The 25,326-nt window shown below is 51.9% G+C and overlaps 1 protein-coding gene across 1 annotated transcript in view; it reads left to right on the plus strand.

Annotated features, from left to right (window-relative positions):
- The window catches only part of LOC127749850 (homeobox protein unc-4 homolog), a 31,014-nt gene extending 23,538 nt beyond the window's left edge, over positions 1-7,476 (plus strand). The window contains exons 8-10 of the mRNA XM_052269723.1: positions 1,956-2,161; positions 5,747-5,970; positions 6,098-7,476. Of these exons, the coding sequence (XP_052125683.1) occupies positions 1,956-2,161; positions 5,747-5,970; positions 6,098-6,322 (655 nt within the window). The 3' untranslated portion in view covers positions 6,323-7,476. The remainder of the gene's footprint in view (positions 1-1,955; positions 2,162-5,746; positions 5,971-6,097) is intronic.
- The last annotated feature ends 17,850 nt before the right edge of the window (positions 7,477-25,326 follow it).

A 25,326-nucleotide genomic window follows, 5' to 3' on the forward strand; every position in this document is an offset into this window, starting at 1 on the left:
TGAGAGAGAGCGGGGCCGCCCTCCACCCCTCGCCGCCCGGCCCCGCCCCCTGGCGCCCCTCAGCCACCCCGCAGCCATGCCGCCCGGCGGCCGGTCGCGCCGCGGCACTGAATTAGTTGCTGGGAATGAAGTTGGTGCGGCATAGTGAGGGGCCTACGGCGGGCCTCCCGGCGCCCCTCACACCGCCGAGCGAAGGCCGAGCCGAGGTACTCCGCAACATAAGGGGAACACGCATTAATTTGTTCTTTTCGTCCTTCAAACTTGAAATTGATTGGTGCATAGCTGGGCGATTGCGAAGCCTATTGGTACGACGTTGTTGGTCGGAAAAAATTATGTCTAAATGTCTGTCAGATTGTGTGTAGGCTACGAACGAATGTGCGCACGCACGCATGTAAGTGACCACGGTCCGATTCGAGCACACTCAGCCCGTTACTGCCATTTTGCAAATGGACAATGAACTCATTTATACAGCAATGAAACTCATAAACTTTGCGAGTAATACTTACAAATTTCGTACATAATACTGATTATTTTGTTAGTAAATACTTAAAAACAACGCGTCGCAGCGTAACGACCTTTTGTGGGATAAGCGCGTAGCATGTTACGCATAACGTTGGTCTGGCGTACATCGACCTTGTACCAGAGAGATATATCTTTCTACGACGATAAACGGAACCAAGTATCGTCTGATTTTTCTTATTTTTGGAATAACTCTTATGGAGGCCTGTTTTTTCTCCGCCTTTCACGACTTGTATCTGTGTCGCTCCCCTTGACCGGGTTTGGGACACGGGCCAGCGACGCATAAACAGAGCGACCGGACCGGAAGCGATGAGGCGCGGGCGACTTGTCTCGGGTCATTGGCTGGCCTCGCGACAGAGCAGCGCCACTTCCGGTCAAGAGAGTGTCGAGCGGGCGGCATCCCCTTTCCGGCAGCCGTTGGAGGAGGATTTGCGTTGTTTTGGGGAGGGGGAGAAGCGTGGAGGGACTAAATCACGACGCCTAAACAGAAGCTTTTTGGCGCGCCGTGCTGCTGGTCAAGTCGTGAAGGAAGCAAAGAAGGGGAGGAAGTCGCTGCGGCTGGCGCGCTGCGGCTGAGAAGAGACGTCACGTTGCGTTACCGTCCGGGGGATTTGCACTCAGAGCATTCCATCTATCAGTTTGCATCGGATTTGAGGAGGGAAGCGCTGAGCCTAAGTCGCGGTCCGCTCCGCGGCAACAAAAGGAAGGATGTTTTGACTCGCCGGTATCCCGTTTCGGGAGAAATTCGGGAGGATTTCCTTCCTCCTGGGAACAACTAGGTCGGCGCAGAACCACACCGGGCCGGCGAAGGAGGTCAAACCCCACAAAAGAGGAAACAACTGCATTTTAAATGAAAATTACTCACTGATAAAAAAAAATAAAAAAAAGTGTTTGGTTTTTGCGTTTGCAATACATAGAATAGGGAGAGGTCCGATACAACAACGCTAGCTCGGCACGGCGATAGCTTTTCCCTCTCCAACCTATCAGCTGGGCTGCGGGTTAGCAGAAGGGTGAAAAGGGAAGCGAAACGGCAGCCCTAGTCGGAGAGGTACACGCCAGCAATAAACGCAAATAAAATTTCAAGAATATGAAACGATATTATCTCGGTCCGAATATTTGCGTTTGATATGCTAATCAGCGTTATGTGTTTACCGTTACCGGTATTCATGTTCCCTTGGCCGTTCGTTTGTCTGTATCTCCCGGGCGGAGCGCGCGGGGAGCGAAAAGCGAGGGGGCGGGCGCGGCGGCGCGGCGGGGAGCGGCAGGCGAGGCGCCCTAACCTCATCAAACGTAACCCAACCAGCTCCCCGTGCGCGCGCTTTTAACTGGATCAAACCTCAAACAGCGGTGGCGGGTGGCAGCAGCACCGGCTCATCTACCGTACCCCGGCAAGGTACCCGGGCGATGTCTTACCCTGGCGGCTCCCTCTGTTCCAGCGGCGCGATGCGGTCCCTGGAGGGTCACGGCCCGGGGTCGCTCGCCCCCCTGCCGCCTTCCCTCGGCGGCCAGCTGGGCCAGGGCCTGAGCCAGGGCCTCGGCCAGGGCACCCACCGCGGCAGCCCGCCCTTCTTCTTCCCGACGCACTTCGGCCCGCACCTCGGCTCGCAGTTCAGCTCTCCGCTGGGCTTCCACGGCCTAAAAGGTAGGCAACATCAAACGACGAATAATACTATGGGTGCAAGAGGTGTTTTTTGAGTCTCGAAATTAAGTTCAACCGAGTTTAACAAGGAAGCGTGTACAGCTTTACACTCTAAAATTTCAATGCTAACCTTAAAATACTGACTCGTCTGGTAGGCTCTCACTCGTCTCGCCGCCCACTTATGTATGGTCTCTACACTTATGCAGTCCAGCCGTGTGTCGCAGGGTGCCTCCCTCCCCCTCCCCTTCGTTGGGCGGCCTTTCACCTCCGTCTTCGTCCCGACCTTGGCGCAGCAGAGGGGCCTTTCACCTGCCGCCATAAGTAACGAGGTTATTGTTTTCCAGTTTGGACAGTCAGAGCTGCCGCCCCACCCCGCCGGCCCTACCTTCTCACCCGCCCCTCTTCTCCCCCTCTCCCTTCCCCTCTCGGGGTTCTCCTCACGCAAATTGGTAAAAGGAAACTTGAGAAGTACTTGGCCGTGCGCGCACGGGGGCCGGGCCCGAGGCCGGGCCTGAGGCCGGCCGCGCCGAACAGCCAGGCGGCGGCGCCACTGCCGCTCCTGCCAACGCCGGTTTTCATAATTCATCCACTATAATCCGGTTACCCCATCTCTCTCACAGTCATGATACAAATTTCATAGCGCATAATTCGATTCTGCAATTCCGGCCGTTGCTTACACACGGCACCTCAGTCAGTCGGCCTGAAGGAGAAGGGCGGGGGCAGAGGGGGGAGGGGGTGCCGTGCCTCGGGAAGTGGCACTCGCAAAGGGGGCGGCCGTGAGGTCAGCAAACCGCATTAGCGGGTAGTGAGTGCTGAACGCATTAGCATGAAGTGAGTGCATCAGCAGGTAGTGAGAGCTGACCAGCGCAGGTGGGAGAGAATCTTATTGTAACGGGCCGCCCCGGCCACCCCCACGTACTCTATTTATTTTGAGGGGGGTTGAGGGTCGATTTGATGTGTCAATAAAAATTGTCCGAGGGAGCGGCGGGCTTTTCAAAGGGAGCGGAGGGGTTGCCTTCTGTGCTCCCGGCAGCAGCGAGGCGGGCGAGAGAGGGAGATAGGGGGAGAGCGAGCAAGTCAGCGGGACTGAGAGAGAAGTAGTGAGAGCACGGGAGGGGTGGCGGCAGCAGGTCCTCAGAGACCCGCAGAAAGAGGCGGAGTGATGGGATGCAATAAACGATAGTGAAACAGAACACCGCACCATATTACATTAAAGTGTAATTCGCAGGAAGACGCGACGCGTCCCTTTGGCCTGGACGTCAGAAAAGTAACAAGAAAGGTTAAAAAAAAAGTTTCCGTCGAGTGTCTGGCGCGGACTGCTAGCCACCAGGAAAAAGCGGAGAGGGTGGAGCGCGAGCGCGACTGGATCACGAGGCCGGATCTATCCCGGATATATCCTCCAGCGCTGAACTAGATCCGCTTCAAGTAGGTGTTTGTCCCAATCCCGCCGCCCTCTAACGCGGAGCGACGGCCTGCGATATTCCCGGTGACAGGGAGGGGGTGGGCGGCCATAGCGAGACAAGAATTTATGATAATATGGGTCGGACTGGCGGCGCCGCCCCGCCACGCGCGCGGGCTGTGAGGTGGGCTCTATTGCGTTACACGGCTATATTACATTGTGGTAGCGCTCCGCCGCTCCGCTCCATGTCAGAAAGAAGCGAGTCGGGGACACCTGGTGCTCGCCCCAGCCCGCCCCTCCCCGCCACACCCCAGCCACGCGATAGGCAATCAATGTGCTTCCTTCAGAAAACATAGTTTGCGCTGTTTCGTCGTCGGTTTTACGATGATAAAATAAAAGTGGAAAACGCCGGGTTTTCTCCGACACAAGAAATAGACGAGGCCTTCTTAACCCCTCGGAGCCAGCTCAGCTCATCCCCCCCAGGCCAACAAGCATGCACTCCCATCATCAGGCACAAAATGGCAGGTGATTTCCTTCGTGTCAGGGATAAATCTCTCGGCCGAAACGACCCCCGCTGGAGCCCCGCTGGAGCGCCTCCGGAGCCCCTCCGGAGCCCCGCTGGAGCAGCCCGCCCCGTGGCTCTGGAGAGAGCGCCCGCGCGTGGGGGCGCGCGCCGCCGCTCTCCAGCTTATACGAGCTGACGAGTCCACCTGTCAGAAACGAGATCAGTCCAGAAGCCCCGACTGGAGCGCGGAAAGCGAGCCCGAAACATAGTCCCGTCACTCCATCTTCATCTCTCTCCCTTTCTCTCTCGCTTCCTCCTGCCGGAAGAAACGGCATTATCGACCCCGTTTGATATTTACTCCTTCACATCATGGCCCGCCGCCACCGCGCTCGGCAATGTGCTTCGGCAGGATTGTGAGGCTAGGCCGGCCGCAAATTCCATGTTTGCATGAGAATGGAACACAGCAATGCCGGGCTCAACCCGTCCGACCCACCCCCCGCAAACTTGTAGCAGGAGAAAAGGGGGGGGGGTGGCACGGGAAGAGCGGTACGGGAGGGGGGGAGGAGACCCCCCGCGGGCGGTTCAGTCCCGAGCTCAGGTGTGATGCTGGGCCGTAAGTTGATTCGGAGCGCTACGAGAATTAATTTCATCTCGGCTGCCACCACAAACCCCCTCCCCTCCCTCCTCAGCGACGCCCAGCAGCAAAGCAATAGCAGCAGCAGCCACTCCCGCTGCCACCCTCTGAATTCATCTTTCAGCAATTGTAACGCAGACTAATGGCGCTGGCAAATTGGAGTGTGACCGTAGAGACACTGGGGCCGGCTGAGCGGCTGGGCCCGCTGGGCCGCTGGGCCGGGCTCGGACCCGCAGGCGGTGAGCAATAGAACCCTCGGGCACGACCCTGTAGGCGATGAGTAAAGGAACCCTCTGGCTGCAAGGCTACGCTGTAGGTGGTGAGCAACAGAACTTCCAGGACCGACCCTGATGGCTATGATGAAAATAACCCTTTGCCTGCTTAAGCTACACCTGCAGGTCGCAAGCCATAGAACCCTCGGGAATGTGTATTACTAGTGTATTACTAGTTTTTTTTAAACACATAACAATTATGAAAACTCACAATCGTTTATGAAAAGTCATGACATGTAGTAAAAAGTCAGAAATTGGCAAGGAAAAGTCACAACGAATCTTAAATTTTACGTCTATGAATTTTCATAGGGTTGCTGTTGCTACTTTTTACAACAAGGTTATGACATCACGAATGTTACAGTATTGAAATTAATATCAAAACCGTTATGAATTTTAATAACATTTTTTTAGCAGTCTTACCCATCTAGGCGACGAGCAATAGAACCCCCAGCCCATGCTACTTCTGTAGACGATGAGTAATAGAAGCCCCGTGCATTACCCAGATCGGAACAGAACAGTTGGTTAAGGTGAAGAACAATGGAAAACGAGGCGTCACGTGGTTGTACAGTGATAAAAGGGTTGAGAAGTACGTCGTCAATTTTGATTCGCATCGCTCCGAGGATGGATTGTCACCTGAGACCGCACCAACTAAAGACGGCTGCATGTGTGCTCAGATAAAGAGAAAGGGGTTGGGATATTAATGACAAAACACAATCTCATCATAGCATGGACGAAGGCGCCCTGCCCATCATTGAGTCGTTGCTTTGGTCTGTTGCAGCCTTTCCAGGATTGTGCGCCTGCTGCCCGATGAAGCCCCTAGGGCTGCTGCCGCCACCGCCGGGTGCGCCGTCCAGCCCCGCCCCCGCACCCCACCCCCAGCCGCCCCCGCAGCCTGAGCCGCCACCCTGCCGCCCAGCCGCAGCCTCCCCCGACCAGCAGCGGTCCTCCTCCGTGGCGGAGCTGCGGCGGAAGGCGCAGGAGCATCAGGCGGCGCTGCTGCAGGTGAGAAAACAAATCTTATTTCAATGTTCGTTTTCCTCACTAAAAAATTCATTTTTAGAATTTAACTTACAAATTTCAAACAAAATTGTGAAAATGTTTGACGTCTTGCTTCTCTTTATTTGTACAGAGCCTCCACACAATGTACCAGCTGCCACAGCTGCCCCTGTCCGCGCTGGGGCTGTTCAATGGGCACCTCGGCGGCTCGCTCGGTGGCTCGCTGGGAGGCTCGTTGGGAGGTTCGCTCGGCCTGCAGTACGCCGCGCTGCACCGCCCGGCCCAGGACGGGGCGTCGGCCGCCGCCTCCGCGCCGCACACTCCGGCGCCGGCGCCCTCGCCGCCCCTGCGTGCCTAAGCGCACCATTCGAAATAAGTTGGCACAACTAGCGCGCCGGTTGGAGCCCCTTGACAGCCTGCCCCGCTCCCCCCTCAAGTCTACTAGTTTTGCGGGCGGCGTAAATGCGATTACTGATTGATCGGATTGCCGCCTGATGGACAGACGGGCGGGGCAGGAACAGCGCAGCGCAGAGGCCCGCTGCGCGCCGCTGCGCCGGCCACGGGGGAAAACACGACGCCCTCTGAATAATCTTCTGGCGCGCTGGACTTTAGGCACCGCGATGGATGAGTACAAAAATCGCAGCAGCCCCGATCTGCGGGCTGCATTGATGGAATCTCGACATTCCAGTATGCAAATATAATGGTTTGCTACAAATGTATTACGTACCAAAGTGACCGAAAGGTCGAGTCGAGTTTGTTGAGCTCGTAGGGCTCGTAAGTGTATACCAATAATTGAAAGCTGTGTATGTGATATGTAGTTGTGATGAACATTCTAGTTCTTATTGTCTTGTTATGGTACTAAAAGTGCTTTGCGGCTTTCTGCAACAGGCTTCATGCTTTAAACATGATAAATTTGGTTGTCAACGCCATTGTTATTTAGTCACGTTTTGCACTATCCACGTAGAGAAAAACAATGATTTCGTGGTGTACTTCATGTTTCCTTGTAAATCTTTTTCTCACCAGTCGTGTGTCTGTCACTGTACTGCTCTAACAGATCATAAGGCTTGTCAAGAGGAGAAAAGGATGTGCTTTAAAGTTTCTTAAACCCCTTCGATTTTCACTATTCTAAATATATATTACATGATCTAGAGTGAATAGTCAACAAAAGGATTTGTTTTGTGATAATTTATTTTAATCTTCGCTCACCACGACGAGCTTATGAGAGTGGTATTTATATATTCCCTGCCGTGCAAAGTAGAAAATACTTGCGCACAATTTAACTGGAACCTCGGTGTAATGTAGGGCCCCGCTTTGGAGCCCTGCACAATAATGTATATCTAAAATAAAATATAAGTACAACGCATTAAAGACAAGTTCGAAAAAACACGAAAAAGCAGAAGCTGTAATTTTTTTCTAGACCCTATGTATTTTATTTTTTTTGTGTTTTTTTTTTTATATTTTTTGAAACTGCTGGTGGATCCATGGCAAAACAAGGTCTATCCTCCAGCAGCATTCCGCTCACACCTCCGCGTACAATCGAGTTAGACTCCGCGGCCTGGTGGACCTCGGCCAGCGCGGCCAGGCCGGCCCCGGCCCCCTATCGATCAGGCTATGACGAGAGGCAAAGGCCCGCAAAGCGAGAGCCGAGGCCTGCGGAAGGCAAAGCCGTGCGGCCAATCACAGCGGCGAGGCGAGGCGCCGCGGGGCGTGGCGAGGTGGGGCGTGGCGGGGCGTGGCGGGGGTGGCGCCCCGCGGAGTGGGGGTGGTGGCGCTGCGCGCCCGCTAAAAGGTGCAGACCAAAGCGCCAGCGGCCATCGGTCCGCCATGTACCCGCGCGCGGCAAACAGTAGCTGCTGCGTTCTCGTTAAACGAGATGGGAGAGCGAGGAGAGGGTGAGGAAAAACGGACAAGGACGGGAAAAAAAACATTGGGTGAGGTTGAGAGCGAAGCTAGCTGCCTTGCCTTGAGAAAGCGCGAAATGACGAAAAGAAGTGTTCCTGCTTATTGCCAAATGACATTGAGTGCCGTTCACCTCACTCTTTTGATTGTTGTGTCATCGTCTCATCTCTGATTCGATTCAGAGAGAAATAAGCCTCACTACCGAAGAAAGATTTTTCTGGTGCCTCGGATAAAAAAAATCCCGCAGAATGGGCGTGCTAACAGTAAAAAAACCAATGGCGTGCAAAACTCTCCCTCTTCGAACAAGGTATTTCAGTGGAAGTAGAGAGATTGATTGATTGATTGATTGATTGATTGATTGACTGATTTTATTAATAAGAGGTACAAGAGGACTGATGGTCCAAATAGAGTACCATCAGAATGGTAAGAATAGAAAACAAGTCCAAAGCAGTTTAAGCAGGTTAAGTGTGGATACAGAGTTCACGAAACGCAAGCGTGATTCTCACGCCAGGCGTGATTTTCACGCTCTGTAAGCTTCATGCAGCCAATAAGGAACCGACTTTCATCACGCCGGGCGTAAAGATCGCGCCTGGCGTGTGAATCGCGCTCACGTTTAGGGAGTATCAACCTAAAAAATTAAGTGCGATGTTGTACATTGAGTAAATGGCTCTTTAACTTAAAATTCAAAGATGGTAGGTATGACACAGTATGCAGAGTACATGGCAAATTATTTCGCAGAAAGAGGGAGAGAGAGAGAAAAAAGTGTGTGTGTGTGTGTGTGTGTGTGTGTGAGTGAGTGAGTGAGTGAGTGAGAGAGAGAGAGAGAGAGAGAGAGAGAGAGAGGTGATAAGAACCATTAGGGTGACCCCTCGCCCCGCCTGCCGGTCTCCCCCTCGCCAATCAAGTCGTTAGATACCGTGCTCCCTCACACACCTCCCCCTCTTCCCCTGCTCCCAATCTGCTCGTTAAGCCTTCCGCACCTTCCCCCCGCCCCCTACCCAGCCACAAGGCTCATGATGTGATTGTTGGTGTTTTGGGGGCGCAGGAAGCGCGCGCGGAGCCAGCCCGGGCGGCCAGGGCCAGCGGCGTAGCGGAGCGCCGTGAGGATAGGCAGACCCGCCCGCCTCAGGTGTCCGCCGGGGCGGTCGGGGCCGCGGGGCTGACCCCGCCTGGGCCTGGGCGCACTCGCACTGCAGCGGCCGGGCCTGGGGGCCGAGTCCAAGCAAGAGGAGGTCGGGGGAGAGGAGATACAAAGTAAAACGCGCTGCCCGACGCGACGGGGCCGGTTGGCCCTGGCCTGCTCCTCACGTCGCCAGGCTAACCCCCATCAGGCCGCCGCCCCCCCCCCTTTCCCCTCCGCTCTATCCTATCTCCTTGTTAGCCCCTTCCGATTCACTCTCCCTCAGTGGCATCAAACCGCGCTCACCTCCCCCTCCCCCCCTCTGGTGGGCCCGGCAGCGTGCTTCCCAACTCCGCGCCGTGGAGGTGGTGGGGGCCCGCGCCGCCGGCCTCCAGAGATGCTGCAGGAGGTGAAGCAGGCCTCGCCGGCGGTCGATGCGAGCGGGGGGCCGCCGCGGGGCGTTCGGATCGGCCACCGCGCGGCCGCCGGGCCAGCACAGCGCCTCGATTCACGCTGCCGGGACCGGCCTCGCCCGTGACCCAGCCGCATCGGCGAATCGAGTTAGAGGTTTTCGTGACGAAGGAACAGAAGCGGGCCGCTCCGCTCCAGCGCCGTAACACTATCGGCCAGTAATAGAAATCCCTCCGCCCGACTCATCAAAGGGAATTAAAAATCATAAACATCCCAACAAGAGCGGGAGGCGGGAGGGGAGGGGGAGAAGGGGGGAGAGAGGGGGAGGTGAGGGGAAGGGAAGGACGTGATGTGGTGGCGGTGGCGTGAATATTAATGGTTCGTATGTGGTGAGTTAGTCTTTGCCAATCTGATCTACAACACCTGCTACACTGGCTAGAAATTTGTCGCATTCAAGTTGGGGCACTACACGAGAGAAGAAGAAGAAGAAGAAGAAGAAGAAGAAGAAGATTCATTGGTCTATTGGAAAATAAGTATGATGTCGAAATACAGGCACTAAGATCCCGCTAGGTCACAGAGAACGAGGAAGCATATTAGCAATTTATTAAATTTGTGGGATCTTCTGCGTCTTCGGTCAGACGGGCGCTGTGCGACGACGGGAAGCGGGAAGCGGAGGAGATTACCTCATCGCGGTCTTACATCCCCATGTGCGCTAATGGAACAGGAGCGGGGCTGCAATGCAAATTGCGTTAAGATGTGCTAAATTATTCACCATAGACTGGCGCATGGAGGCAGGGGGAGAGGGGGCGGGGGTCGCCAGGGAGATGGGGGGAGCGGAGGGGAGGGGGAGGCGCTGACCGTAATGATCGAGATAAGGCGCCCCGTGAAAGCCTCATCCTCATCTCAGTCTCCGCGTCGTCAGTCGCCGCACTTTGCAGCCCGACAACATTTGTTTCCTTCCCCCCAACCCCCCTCCTGTTTGCGAAACCCTCCAATACGATTTGCTGACCTCGGCGGTTCAACAGCCGTGTAACTAAATCACTAAAAACTTGGCCCGTAATCGAACCAGAGGCCCCGGGAGTGGCGGCGGCGGCGGGCCGGCAAGCGCTGCAACTCAAACTCAATTTCTAGTTGTACTTGACAGCAGCGGCAACGGCGGCGGCAGCCGTGCCGGGTGCACCCCCCACCCCCCTAGCCCCAGGAGGACCAGGACCAGGGGGCGTGGTGGGGGGAGGGGGGAAGAGAAGGGATGCAGGACAGGTGCAGTGCATCAGACGAACGTGTCGGCGGGTAAATGGCGCCTCGCCCTAAGTGGCGCTGGAAATCACGGCCGAAGGGGCGGGGCCTCGAGGAGCGCGGAGCACTCGCCGCCAAATGGAGCGGGCGGGGTGGGGCGGGGCGGGGCGGAGCGGGGCGGGGCCCGCAATGCGTATCCGGGTTATCCTGCACAACACACGGCAACTCCTGCACTGCACGGCCCCCAGTCGTTACAGCTGAACAAAACGCGCCGCGGGTCGGTAATTCCCTATCAGAGTCGCACACAAATAACCCTGCGAACAGCTCCCAGCCCCTGCAGCGCCGCCCTGGCGCTTGGCGGGCGCTTGGCGGCGCTCCGAGACGGAGGGGGTCCTCGAAGGAGGAGTCGCCGTCCGCAGCAGCGGCAGCAGCAGCTCGCGCGCAGGGGGCGGGGGCCCGGCGGGGGCACAGGAAGGAGATCGGCGAAACCGACCCAAGCCGACATAAATCTTGTTGGTCCAGTTGCGGCAGATTGCTTCTGCCCGACCATTTCCCTTCTCCATTCTCCTGCTGTCTCTGTCCCTCTCTCTCCGTTCCTCTCTCTCCCTCCCATTTCTCGGGCAGGACGTGATAATTCTTGCTATCGCGCGGCCAAACGGTTTACTGGCGGTCTGCCCCGAGCTGGGCGTGGCCGGCCGAGCGCGCGAGGGTCTAGGGCGCCGAGGACAGCGCGAGCGAAACACTACCAGGATTGGCTGGAGTGCGAACATAAGACAATAAGCCACGCGGCGCGCAACCACCATGTCAAATCTGGGGCAGGCCGCCGAGAATTTTGTTTTTTTCTTTATCATTTTCCTGCCGGCTTCTCACATTTTTTGCTCCCCCCCTCTTTCTAGCCCGCCTTAACAAAGATTTGTCGAGCTGTCATTAACGGCGCCAAGCACTTTGCAGTGTTACACTTTCCTTCCTTCAGGCAGCCAGAGCGCCGCCTTGCTCCGCTCGAGGGCCGCCGCCCCTGCACCACCCGCACCACCCCCTCCTCCTCCTCACACGCTCTGCAGGGCAGAGCGAGCGCGCGCGCAAGCTTTAATGTTTTGTTTTTCACTTTAGTCCGTCATTTTGTTTCTCTCGCCCCGTAAAGCAGCATTTCCGCGCGTTTCCCAGGCTAAAGCAGAGCGTTGTCTTATTGTGTTTCACGTCAGCCGGCAGAGCGGCAGCCAGCGGCAGCCAGCGGCCCGGCGATGGCGCCTAATGTCCCCTAATCGAGCGCCAGCCCAGCGCCAGCCCAGCGCCAGCCCGGAGTGGATTGCAGCGGAAGCGGCGCGCGGACCGGAAACTGGGTTTTCCCGAAATGATGCTAATGATAATAATAAGAAGGCACTTTCTCGGGGATAATGAGCGGAGCGGGGCTTGCAGCGCGAGAATCGCGACAATAATGGGCGGGAAATAGAGACAGTCAACGTCTCAGGTTTCAGCAGCAGACGGCCGCGGGGGCTGCAGGGGGCGGCGTCACGCACGAGAGAGATAGAGACTGGGGTGGGAACGGGTGGGGGCGCGCGGCGAACGCTCCCGGGGAATATTATTTATCGCCGCAGATTTCTGCACGCACTCGCGCACACTCGCTCGCCAAAAGCTTGCACATCGCCCCCGGCACGGGCCCTTTTATTTTACGCAAGCTTCCAATAATCCATACAGCCACGGCTGGGCCGCCGCGCCCCCGGCTCGCCCGGCTGCACCGCCACCGCCACGCGGAAGGGCCTCGGAGTCGCATTTCGGCTCGCGGTTTAGCTGAACGGGCGCGCTGCAGGCCAGGATGTCTTGCATTGTAACTTATTCATCGCGCGCCCCCATCCCGCCGCCGAAAAGATGCTAAGCAGCACACATCCAGACTTTTTATTGCTGGAGCAAAAACTGATGACGTCAACTACTGTAATTTTAAAGCGTTTTCATTTTCTGATAATATTCTGATACTCAATGTTAAATTCCTACAAAGCCGTACAAAGCATCCATTGCTTTGCAGAACTGCGAAGTATTTAGATTCTTTGTTACTACAGGGTGGGTCCATCCACAGCCCCTTTCTTTATTTTGCTTATACTGTGCCGCATGCATGCGTGCGGGCGGGCTAGCCCACTGTCGCTCACCGTGGGCGCCTTGTGGCTCCATGTATGCAACCCGTCCGCATGCCTTTAAAAACAATTTAAAGGAAGGGGTCTGTGGACCACCCTGTATAGATAAACGAAGCATTTACTTTGCAATCACAAAGTGATGCTTTGCAACTGCGAACACGACGCAAAACATCCTTTGGAGTTGCAAAGCATCACTTTGTAATAGCAAAGTAAATGCCTCCTCCGTAGTTACAAAGGATCGAGAAACGTCGCAGTTCTGCAAAGCATTGCTTTGCAGGAATCTAACAGTGTCGATCTGAAAATTCAACAGTGGAAGGGACAGCGCCCCACTGTTTTAACATTAGTAATTCGTGCGAAGCAGGGAAACTGTCCCGGGCCTGGGACCACACTATATTGTGAGTCATGCATGTATAGTATAAACAGAACAGCCCCGACTGTTTAAACAGTGGCACCCGAGTGGGACCTGCAATACTGTTGGATTTTCAATGCAGGTGCGAGGAGAAATGCCAGTCCATCATCAATCGAGTCAATTTGTTTAAGGACCATGCAACTTGCTTGGACACAAAATTGTTCCTGCTCTTACCAAGGCCATTTAGACTGACTAATTACTTCAAAGAACAGCGATAGCTTTTACTCGGGCTCTTTGTGGGTGTAAGCCGCGCAGAGCAGCGCAAAGCCGCTAGCTTACGATCAGCCCCTCAGCTGCCACGCAATTCGATACAGCTACGCGGCGCAGGCCATAGCGACATGAAATTTTATGACGGTGGCCGGAAATATGTGGCAATAAGGCTATTCGCCGTTAATGGCATGTGCGCAGACTGGACGGGCGGGGGTGGCCGACTTGTGAGGGCGGCTCGCATCAATCATAGCCTCCGTCTGGAAGGCGCCTTCTGCCCTCTCCGTAAAAACACGCGGGAATTTCAAAATAAATCGCGACGAAACTACTGTAGCTCGCTGGAAAAATATAGCTACTTGCAGAGTTATTTAGTTATACATTTATTTAGAGATGATTGAACAATTGCGAGCGCAATGGGAAGGAGGCAGCAATGCCAACCATTGCTTTGCTGCACCCCCAGCACGCTTACTTCTGCTGACGCGCAAATTTACCTACACGCTTTTGAATATACGCGCTATTATATCTACGCTCAAATTTACCTACGCGCTTCTTCACATCTGCCCTTTGTGCATACGCTCACGCTCTATAATAAAGACGCTCTATTGTGCATACGCACAAAATGCAATACGCAATCTTTTTCTTAACGCGCTTGTGGTAATCGCCCGTGCAAACCGCGCTTGGCCTCGAGACCCGAGCCCCCCGCCCTCTGGCTCCAGCAGCACTAATTCTTCCCTACAAGCAGTGAAAGCGCCGTCCTTAACTCTCGGGTCGCAGCGGCTGGTCCTCGGATCGCCAAATTTGTCATCGCACCCTGACAGATCTCATTGCGGCCTCGCCATTGTCGGGAAGGGCATTGTGGCCATGGACGTCATCGTGTGGGTGCTGTTGTGGTGGTCGTGGGGGAGGGGGCTGCTTCGCCCACTAAAACGGGTGCCACGCCACAGTGGACTTTGCTCCCCTAGTGAGGGGGCCACCACTCTCTCTTTGGATGTACACATGATTGCAAAGATTGCGTGATTTCACATGATTTCACGGATTTCGCATATTATTTTAGAAGATTTTACGCTAAAAGCTGTCGGCAGATTATGTCTGATTTGAAGGATTACAGATGATTTCAGCGGATTTTTCGTGATTTCGGCGGTTTTTGCATGACCTAAGGATTTCAGACTAAAATTTGCTAGCAGATTACGCATGATTTCATGATTGCAGGTGGATTTCAAATGATTTCGGAAGGATTTCAGGGAGGGCGTACACATGATTTCAGGAGTGGCGGCCCCCTCGCCCCTAGTGCTAGGCCAAACCTAGGAAACCGTTTCTTCATGGACCAAAGAAATTGTTTATCCGTATGTTTTACAAATGGGTCTGTTTTGGTTCAGTTCATAAAAGGTCTATAGTTGCTGCTTTACCCAATAAAAGTATCTCCATGCACGGTTTCAAGAAATCAGTTCATAAAAGGTCTATAGTTGCTGCTTTACCCAATAAAAGTATCTTCATGCACGGTTTCAAGAAATAATTTTCTCTTGAGGAAAGCATATTTTCTGATTAGCTCTCCATCCTTGCCTTCTTTGCGACACCAAGTCGTCTAGTCTACCCTACAGGCACGTCCGTCGTCATCTAACTGGGCCCTGAACACCTCTCACATGAGCCGCTGACGTAAAGCTATCCTAGCGGTGGCGGCTTGCCTGGCCTATGGCGCTTCCCCAGCGCAAACATATTTTGCAACAATACGCGTCTCGCCGCCATTCTGGTGTGTCGTGTCCTCCCCTCTCTCCTCCGGGGGGCCCTCACTCGAGGCAAACAGGCCCCGCCCCTCTCCTCCCGTTTCAATCTCAGCCGCGGCGAGGCGCGCCCCGAGGAGCGCCGCGGAGGCAGCAGGAGAGAAATTGAGAAAGTCATCCAGTTTGGCTCGGGGCGCTCTTTGTAATCCGTGGTTAAAGGGGCGTAAAACCGCCTCAGTGTGTTTGCGAGGGGGGACGACGGAGCACAATGCGCGCGGCTGAAAGGAGAGGGGCGGTGAGTCGTGCCGCTATTGTGGCGTTTAAAAAAAACGGGGGGGAAGAAAAAAATTACCCCTTACATCCCCCGCAAAAAAGCGACCTATGTGAACTATAAATGTCTAAGACCCATTATTGTAGTTACAATATTGTACCTGAGCTCAGTTTTGCACACAGAATTCGGGTGTTAGCTGCGATATAATTGTAATATATTTAAGGTGAGTTCCTGATTTTATATCGAAAGTGACTTCCTGATTTTAAAATATTTAAATGCGTCGTACTTGGTTTAACAACATTTGGAATAAAGCAAGACCAAACCAGTTGCCTTTTCTAAAGCTTCTAATGTTCTAGTACCAGTTCTAAGTAGAACAATGCATTTTAGAATTAAAGATGTTCATCTGGTTGTAACGTAGATAAGATCGCGGATTTTTCTTGCTAAACTGAAAAAGCTTCAACAGCGATCGCATTTCCTCATTTGTCAACCACAAGTGATTCGAACGCGCTGCTGCCAACGGTCGTGGCGGGCCAAGAAGGGTTGTGGCCGCGGGGCGGGTGGCCGCGGGAGAGACAATATGTTTACCGCTCTGCAAATATTGGCGCAGGCGGCCCCGCCCGGCCCGGAGCTACTCTGAGCCGCAAGTCCCCGCGGGGAGCGTCAACAAATCTTATCAGTTTTGACGAGCTAGAAAATGCACTGAATTTTAAATCAAGCCTCGGCCCTCTTTTGTACACAGAATGTGCTGCAGATACGGGCACAGCCACGGGGCCGGCATGCACCAGCGCGCTTGCTGCGGTCGCGCTCTCTCTCTCACTCACACAGGGGTGGACTTTGGACATAGGAATAAGGAGGGCAGATGACGCACTCGGGCAAAACTGCCCCCCCCCCTTTCCCCCTACGCTCTCAAAAACGAGTAACGCCCCCTGGTTAAAAATGCAATTGTATTACGAGCCGTGCGGAGGGGTTGGCTCGGTGATACGCCGGTGGCGCGCCCCACTCGAGGCCTTGCGCCCCGTCGGCCAGGTCGGCCGTGTGCCCCCCACTTGAGGAGGTTAATTACGCTCTGAATAGGGGTTCCGCATCGCGCTCATCAATTCACCAGCAGCAGTAATTTCACTTGGCTCACATCTTTTCAGCTCGGAAGCCCCTCAGGACGAGGTGGCGGTGGTGGCGGTGGTGGCGGAGGAGGTTGAGAAGGAGGTCGGGGGGAAGGGGCTGAGGGAGTCTGAGAGGGCAGGAATGGGGAATGGGGTTGGGGGAAGGGGACACGGACGCATCTTGATTGAGACATTCTTGCTAGCCAGCATACCACGATACCACGGCATCGTGAAAGGAAATCTCTTTTATGTAAAAAAAATAGCGGTATGAGACGACGACATACTTTCGTGAAATAAAAAGACAAACACCCTGCTGTAGGCAAGTTTTGAGCTCGACTCGGGAGAGGAGCACGACTTGTCGAGCGGGCGAGCCTCAGGTGGCGCGGCGCGGCGCTCCGCGTCGTCTGCTAAGTAATGTTTGTTTGTTGTAAGTTGTTTTGTAATTGCGCCTTACATACTCCGAGTCCCGCCCCTCTGTAATGATAATTACCACGAGGCGACACTGCGCATCGCGACATAAATCAGCGGCGAGAGGTTTCACCTGCGCGCGTCCGCGACCGTCTGCGAGTTGTTGTGCATCGCAGATAAATCAGGAGGGGGATGCATCCCCTGGCGCCTGCCGTTTGCTTCTCACGCCAGATGCGTCGGCCGCCTCCACCTCCTCATCCGCGAGAATTCCAAATAAGCCAAAGTTGATACCAAACTTTCATACACAATGAGGAGGAGAGGCAGACAGCCAACAGCTCCGAACAAATGCGGGAGACCAACCCATACGCTCCGCCGCTTAAAATTATTTAAGTTTCCAACTACAAAAAATGTTAGTGTTGTTGGGAGGGTAATGAATAGACTGGGTGCGCACGCCATACGCCACACGCCGGGCAGCCGAAGCGGAGCCTCGCGGGGTTAATGGCCCTAAGTCAGTTAATTGATAAATTAAGCGGGTGGTAATGAAATGGGTCGTGCATACGGGACGGACACAAACAAGTCGAGAATGATGAGAAATTAGTCGTCGATGAGTGATAATGGGCTGAAGCACAACCCTTCGGGCCCCGCGTCGTCCGTCGTCCGCCCGCCCTGCACACTGGCGCAGCCCCGCAGCCCTCCTGGGCCGCCCCGCTGGCCTTTGCGTCACGCACACCCAATTGCCGTATCAATTTGGCCTCAAACCGGGCGGCACGACAGCGCGCGACGCACGCCCGGCGCCAAAAACAGAGGGGCCCGCTCGGAACGTCTCATTCACTGAGGAAAACTACTCACGTCACGGGAGAGTCATTTAAGCGGCTTAAAGGCACTCTCAACACCAATAAACCACCTCCCGACGCTACCAAGGAGTAGCGTGACCGACACCGGGCAAACTGCCTTGCATACTGCTCTGCAGAAAAGTGCACACTACAATCGCTAAAATTTTACAGAATTAAATAAGTAGCACGAAGAGGAAAATTTCACTGAATAACTGCAGGCCGCTGCAGGCACTACAAGTGAAAGAGTGAGCGTTGCTGGCTTCGAAAAAGCGATTTCGTGAATCCAATTTGACCCCTCCTAGGAGAGTGATCTTGAATGACGTCGCTACTTTACATTCATTCACTGGGTGTTGATATGACTCCAAAAGAGTGATCTTAGCCGAGATGACTCAAATTAAGCGATGTTTTCGTAAAAAGATGCATCCATATCACTCCTCAGGTGGCAGATCTGTCAAAATCGTCAAAAAATTCAATTTTTTTTTAAATGCATCAAAAAATTGTTTGATCTTTACTCTTTCTAATGCCGCAAAGCGGATGTTGAAATTCGAAAAATTGCGCTCGGGAGAGCCCAAAGAGCCCCCACGTTCTGCGGGTGGCCGGGGGGCTGAACCGCCAGGGCTCGCCTGGCCTCTCAGGACAGGATACACGACGAGGAAGGAGTCCTCCAGAGCCCCGGCATCTTTTAGGACCAGTTCAGTAAGTTGCCCTGGCTTTTGGTTCCATAGGTACTGAAAACTTTCAACCCGTTTTTCTCGGAATGACTTTTTGCAAACGGTGTGCAACCTCGAGGCCGTAGTTTTGGAGCTATCGACTTAATATTTGGCCCGAATGTCGTCCATTTATGTGCCCAGGATCTGACAAGGGCGATTTTTTATATCTCAATTGCAAGGTACCCAAACCAGGGAAAAAGTACCCAAATTTTAACCCATTTTTTGTACTCATTTTTTGGGGATTTTTTCCAAGTATTTCGGAGTGGAATTTCAAAAAAAAAAAAAAAACCCTGTCAGATCCTAGATACATGTTTTAAGAGAATCTAGCAATTTTTTTCACTGTTTTAGGCACAATCGTGCACACCGCAAAGACCTACATCGGCTCCATTTCAAGGCCATGCTGGCTATGTTTGTGGAAGGGTCGGCACCGCTCAGTGGCCAAATTGTGGGGCCATCTTTACTTTATATATACGCGCAGTACAAAATCTCTGAGTTGCCATGTTTTCGTAAAATAAATTTTTCCCCAAACTATTGTATTTCACAGGTCTGCCCCCTCAATGACCAATGGAAAGCCAGGTCTCTCTTTTTGGGTGATGTAGAAACACGCCACTGAATTTGAGCGAGAAAGATGACTCCCGCGTTCACAGTGGGCTTAGTGTACAAAATTTTTCCCGACGTCTGGAATATGCGCGTTAGAAGCGAAGTACATGTAACTCAAGGGGCAAATAACTCCAAATGTTGGTGCACACACTGGAAACGCGACTGTGTGAATGTCGCACACTTGTAGGAGTGTGTATATCAATTCGTACACTTGCACCCTTTTAAGTGTTTAACTGGATATTTGAATACAAGAAAGTGTTTACAGTAAAGTAAAGCACTTCAAAGTGTTCAGCACCAGGGTTGGCCATACCCCTTTGGACATTTTAAAGTGTTCTAATTTACTGCTCAACACTTTAAAATATTCAAAAATCCGGTCGAACCCTTACAAGTGTACAACATAGTGTTGAGCACTTGCATTTGCACGCCAGTTGAACACTTTATTTTTCAGTGTAATTCCCACATTTTAGAGAAGACCTCAGAATCCAAGCAGTTTTCCCTAAAGTTTCCCTTAAAAGTTTGAGGTCTTCTCAAAGATGTGGGAATTAATTTCCCTCGTTTTTAAAGAACAAACTGGGCAGTTTTCCCTTAAATATAGGAGTTTTCCTTTTCCCTCAATACATCAGACATTGTTTTTACCGGCTAGATACGCCCACTTTTAACACGTTGAGTGCGGCGGGGGTAGGCCATTACATGTTATTGGGACCCAACACCCACGGTGTGGGTCCGGCCGCACTGAACGTGTTAAGCCAAAATGCTGCCATCCTACACCTAGAGTACGCTACAAGTCTACTGTATCGATCCAATGTCCTGCGATGCACCGCGCGACGTACCCCTGACCTCAACTCTTTGCTTGTGACCCACCAAACCCGACCTGTACGTGTCGCGGGCAATGATGACGCCGTCGGGTTAACAACAAACCTGTCCGCGGCGAGAATAGCGCTGCTCACCGTGGTGGCCGTCGCCAGGGTCCTCAAAGAATGTCCATTGAGCTCGGGCATCCCAGGTGCGCCCCCTCAGAACCGTCCTCCACGTCCCCAGGCTCACCGGGGCTGGCAATTTCTGCTCCTGTGCGTCAGAAGAACAGTGCCGCGTCATGAGCGAGTCCGGCAGAAGTCCTCACGAGGACAAGGCACGCGACCCTCGGCCTCGGCCGAGGCCGAGACCGCGCGAGTTAGCGAAGGTTGCGGGGGCCGCGCTGCACCCAAAGGTAGTGAACGAGAACGGGCTGCAGGCACTCCGGTCCGGTGTACTTGGTCTGCGCTTCGCATAGCGATAACCGAGGGGTGTCGAACTGGTCCAAAAAGTGTCTAGACAATCATTGATTCAGATGGGTGTGATGATTTTTTCAGATAGTCGGATAAATATTGTGACATATTTTGCAAAATTGTGTCAGATTGTGACTTATTGTGTAATTGTGTGTGGTTGTTTCGGATGTTGTGTGATTGTTTCGGATTGTGTGTGATTGTGTCCAATTGTTTTATGATTGTTTCCGATTGTTTCTGCTTGTTTTTTTCAGATGTACACATATTGTGTCCAGTTCCACACCCTTCGGCGACAACTTTATCAGAAACATTGGATTGTATTGATTTTATTTGATGCCGTTAAGCAAAAACAATCGAAAGATCTCAACTGTGTACAATAATAAATAAGGGGTTAAACTGGCGGACACATCCAAGTGCTCAACACTGTGTTGCACTCTTTAAAGTGTTTCACTGAATTTGAAATATTTGAATACAATAGAGTGTTTTACAGTAAAGTTGAACACTTTAAAGTGTCCAAAGAGGCATGGCTAACCCGGTAGCCGAAGCGGCAGCCGAAAAAAAAAAACTGCAAGACATATAAAAAGCGGGATTTTTTTTGTATGAGTTACCTAGACCCTACTCTTTGATTTGACCCGCAGCACACAAGTATTCGACCCATACGAGCCGAGATTTTAACGCATTTGTTCAAAATTTGAACCAAAATCGTCAAAATTTTAAAATTGTCAGAGGAAAGTCATCTTGGACACTTGTCCGGGTGAAATTGACGCGGGAAAACAGAAAAACACACTTTCGACCTTCTGTAGAAAATATGTGTTAACCCTTTACGTCACGGAGTATCAAATTTATGGTGCACCTCCTAAAACACGGCCTGGGGCCGTCCACCTGTGAGCTACATCGCGTTTGTTGTGGATACTTTTGAGGAGGTCCAGACGACTCTATCCATAATCCAAACCACTCACGACCCCATGAGTGCTTTGGGTGGTTTGCTGTGGCGCGCCAAAAACAGGCCTGCGAGGGGGTTCATGCAGGGCCTAACTGCAGCGCCTACAGCTGCAGGTAGGGGGGTCAGATTTTCCTGGTAGTGGCAATGTTTTGTTGGCAAAGGTCTAAGCAGTGCCGAAGACAGATCGAGGATATCTCAAAAACTCGTATTGTGGCACGTTTCCAAAGTTGCGTGTATCAAAGATGATACTCCGTGACGTAGAGGCCCACTTTTTTGTCGTTTTTTGACATTTTTCTAATGAGATTCTCATGCAATACTGATACGCGGTGAGGCTTGAGGGAATCATATTGGGCTAGTCCAGAGCACCCAGAACACTACAGGAACTGTACGGAAGTGTCAGTCGCAGTATATCATTTTTGATACTTAGGCAATTTGGTCGCAGCGCGCTTTTAAAAACATGGTTGACACCGTAGGGGTTGCGGGATCACTATCAAGACATGTACACTTGTAAAATAGAAAGTGTGCTCATCTCATCAGACCCCAAAACAACAGTGTTACAGGAAAATAATGAATGAAGTAGGGACAATACTTTCAACTAGGAATCTAGCCTAAAAGTCCTCATCTATATTTTCGTCCTGCTCCGGAAGAGGATTTGTCGTTCCTAAGTAAACAGAAAAATATACGCATCGTAGGTAATCAAGTTATCAATATACGAATTTAATATAAATGACTTGTTCTTCGATTTCACAAGTACCCATGCCCGGGATCCGTAGGGAGTCACCCCCGTCACCGGCAAGAATGCAGCACCAAGCAGGCGACTTTCAGTTCTAGGAGCACGGCAGGGCATGTAACGGAGAAAGGCATTAGTGCACTCAACATGTTGATACACTTTAGAAAAGTATGTTGTTTCAATGTTTGAGAACGTCTTGAATAAGATACTAGATAAAGGTGATACATTATTGGTCAATCTACATATATTCCATACTACAAAGACAAAACAATTGAGGAAACGTTGTAAAAAGAGTATATTTGAAGTAAATGCCGTTCAGCAAATTTTACAGCACGCAATCCACGAGGTTCCGGTATTTCAAACAATGATGTAATATAAAGCCGCACCTAGTTGTGAAATTACTGTTATGTCGATTATTGTGTGCGATTTCAAACAACGTGAGAAGTGATGTGTTTCTTTAGATGGTCTTTTCTTGCAAAACGTTGTTTGCAGATGTCACACTTATAGGGTTTCTCTCCGGTGTGTGTTCGCATATGTGAAACAAGATGAATCTTTTGGGCAAATCGCTCCTTACAGATATTACACTTATATGGTTTTTCACCGGTGTGCGTTCGGATGTGCGTAGTTAGATTACATTTTAAAGCAAATCGCTCCTTACAGATATTACACTTATATGGTTTTTCACCAGTGTGTGTTCGCATATGGCGAGTAAGAGGACTCCAGATGCATCACGAGCTCCGATTTCCAACGGCAGGTGAGACCGCACAGTGTACATTTCAAACTACAGTCCACGGTATCGCGTGGGTGGGTTGGCTGGCCTGAACTTGTACTACATTTCACACGACGCTTCTTGTTGCGCCTAGTGACATCACTCCGCGCCTCAGAGTCCTTTATATTATTCTCATCCCAACCGCCCTGAGACGTCTTCTCCTCGGCCCCCTCACGTTCCTCAGCTTCTGCTTCGTCGCGGCCTTCACTGTCTGAGACGTCCTCCTCGACGCCCGCGGGGCGCTGCTGGTCCGCCGCACCACGACCGTGGTCGTCCTCTCCGTCACTGCTCCCGATGTCCTCTGCGCTCTCTCGCAGGTCGTGGTCGCGGAGCGAGTAGCAGCCGCTGACGACCAGCCCGAGAGGCTCTTCATTCACCTCCAGGTCCTCGCCCTCGCTCTTCAAGACCTCCTTGCAGGACGGCCCCGATAGCAGAGTGTTGCAGCGGGTCACCTCTGACCCGCTCGGCGCTCCGGACGCAGCACCTGTCAACAGAACGGGACCGCGTTAGAGCTCGAAGAGGATGCGTCGGGAGACACCCCCGTCACCGGCATGCATGCAGCGCCGCAAGAAGTCGCCGACCAGCTCGAGAGGAAGGGCGGGAAGGGCGGTGCCTGTAACGGAGAGAGGTATAAATGTTCGGTACAAATAGAAAAATGTTGTTTTCAATGTTTAATGCATTTTTAGCAGATGATACCTTAAAAACCTTTTGACTAAACATAAAGAATATATAAGCAACTTTAAGGTGTCAGCTTGCTTTTACTCTCGAAAAGGACAGAGAACCAAGCGGAGACCAGAAAACAATTTATTTGCATGGCGCTAGGGGAATCAGTGAGTGGCTGGCTGGCTGTCCGAGTGTCGCTTCAGGCCCCTTCCCCTTCCCAACAATACAGCGTCAGGCAGGGCAGGGGGCGGCAGCAGGAGCAGGCCCCGCGTCCCTGTACAACAATACTAGGCCACCGACGCCGGCCGCTCTGCTCTGCCCCGTCCTCATCAACGCCGCTAGAACGCCGAATTACAAAATTGCGAGTAATAACAAGCAGCCATAATCAAATGACACCTGAATATGAGAGAAAAGTAGAAGACAGACCTATTCTTAAATTTGTATCATCTGCTTTCAGGATAGATTCTTGATTTAGATTTTTATAAGAGGTCACTTGATCAAGGTGACACAACATTGGCCCGTCTATACAACAAAAGCAACCACCATTTAGGAAACGTTGTAACAAAGGGTATATTTAAAATAAATGCCGTTAACACGGTTGAAACAATGACTCATTTTTTTAAGGGAAAAGGGAAAACTTTGAGGAACTCCCCTGGTTTGACAAAAACTCCTTAGATTTGGAGGAAGCCTCCTCGAAGAATGTGGAATTTTTCCTCATTTCTTGAGAATATTCCTCAAAATCTGAGGCGAGATCGGAGGACTCTTCCTCAAACATGGCAGTTCCTCAAAGTTTTCCCTTTTTCCTCAAAAAATGAGACATTGTTTTTACCGTGTAAGCAAATTATACAATTGGCAATGCCTAACAATTATATAAACACAGTACATCATTGTTCCTAAATTCGGACTTGCGCCCTAAAGTCGGACAATGTGCTGTATTTCACTATTATCTCCTCCAAATCCAGAATGCGTCGACAAACTTAAACTTCGATGGGTTTGCTGGAAAGGTAAGACCACCAAGTTTCCATTTCTACCTAAAAAATTAATGTGTGATTGATATTGCTTCCTCCAGGAATTCCTGAAATTTGTATTTTTAGTTTTAAAAATTAGGCGTTTTTAAATGTGTCTTGCCAGAACTCAGGGCTCTGAACGGTGGAAGCTCGGTTCATTCTGACCACAACATATGTGAAAGTTTGTACTTTTGTCTACAGTATGACACCAAGTTTTTGATTTTTCTTCCCACGGTTTAGTTTTGGGAGGCGTTTTTGCAATGCGCCCTAAATTCGGACATAGGCTTTTACATGCAAAAGTGACTACTGTCAGAATTTAGGGCACGTTAAAAGCGATCTTTAAGCAGTTCTGGCGACTAAACTATACCGGATAAGAAAATTTGGACGGTAGGGTAAGGTAAAATTTTTTCATGAAGTTTCTATACCCCCTAAAAAAATTCACTTTTTATAATTTTTCAAAGCTGTCCGAATTTAGGACGCATTGGTTCCTAAATACGGACACGATTCAAACAGCCCTCACCCCTATACCGATAATGCGAAAAAATATTTTCCAAGAATGATAGATGGGTCTCGACGTGCAAATTCTAGAATCCCCAGCGATTTTTCATATTTCAAAAATTACAGGAGATCCAGGCGATTTCCTTCAAAGATCGTCCGGATTTAGGAACAATGATTGTAATACACGAGGTCCTGGTATTTCAAACAATAACCTCTTATTATATAATGGCCTACCACATTAATGAAATGGCTTTTGTACAAGAGATAATTTTCTACGATTCAAACGTTATGAGAACTGCAGTTCTCCATGGTGTGTGTTCGCATATGCCGATCGAGTAGCAGCAGCCGCTGACAACAAACCCCACAAGTTTTTCTCCCACCTCCAGGACCTCGCCCTTGTAGTCTACAGGTACTGGGCCTGGGGTGCCGCTGGGCCTGGGGT

The sequence above is a fragment of the Frankliniella occidentalis genome, unplaced genomic scaffold, assembly GCF_000697945.3.
Source record: "Frankliniella occidentalis isolate FOCC.00 unplaced genomic scaffold, Focc_3.1 Scaffold100, whole genome shotgun sequence".
NCBI classification, from domain to species: domain Eukaryota; kingdom Metazoa; phylum Arthropoda; class Insecta; order Thysanoptera; family Thripidae; genus Frankliniella; species Frankliniella occidentalis.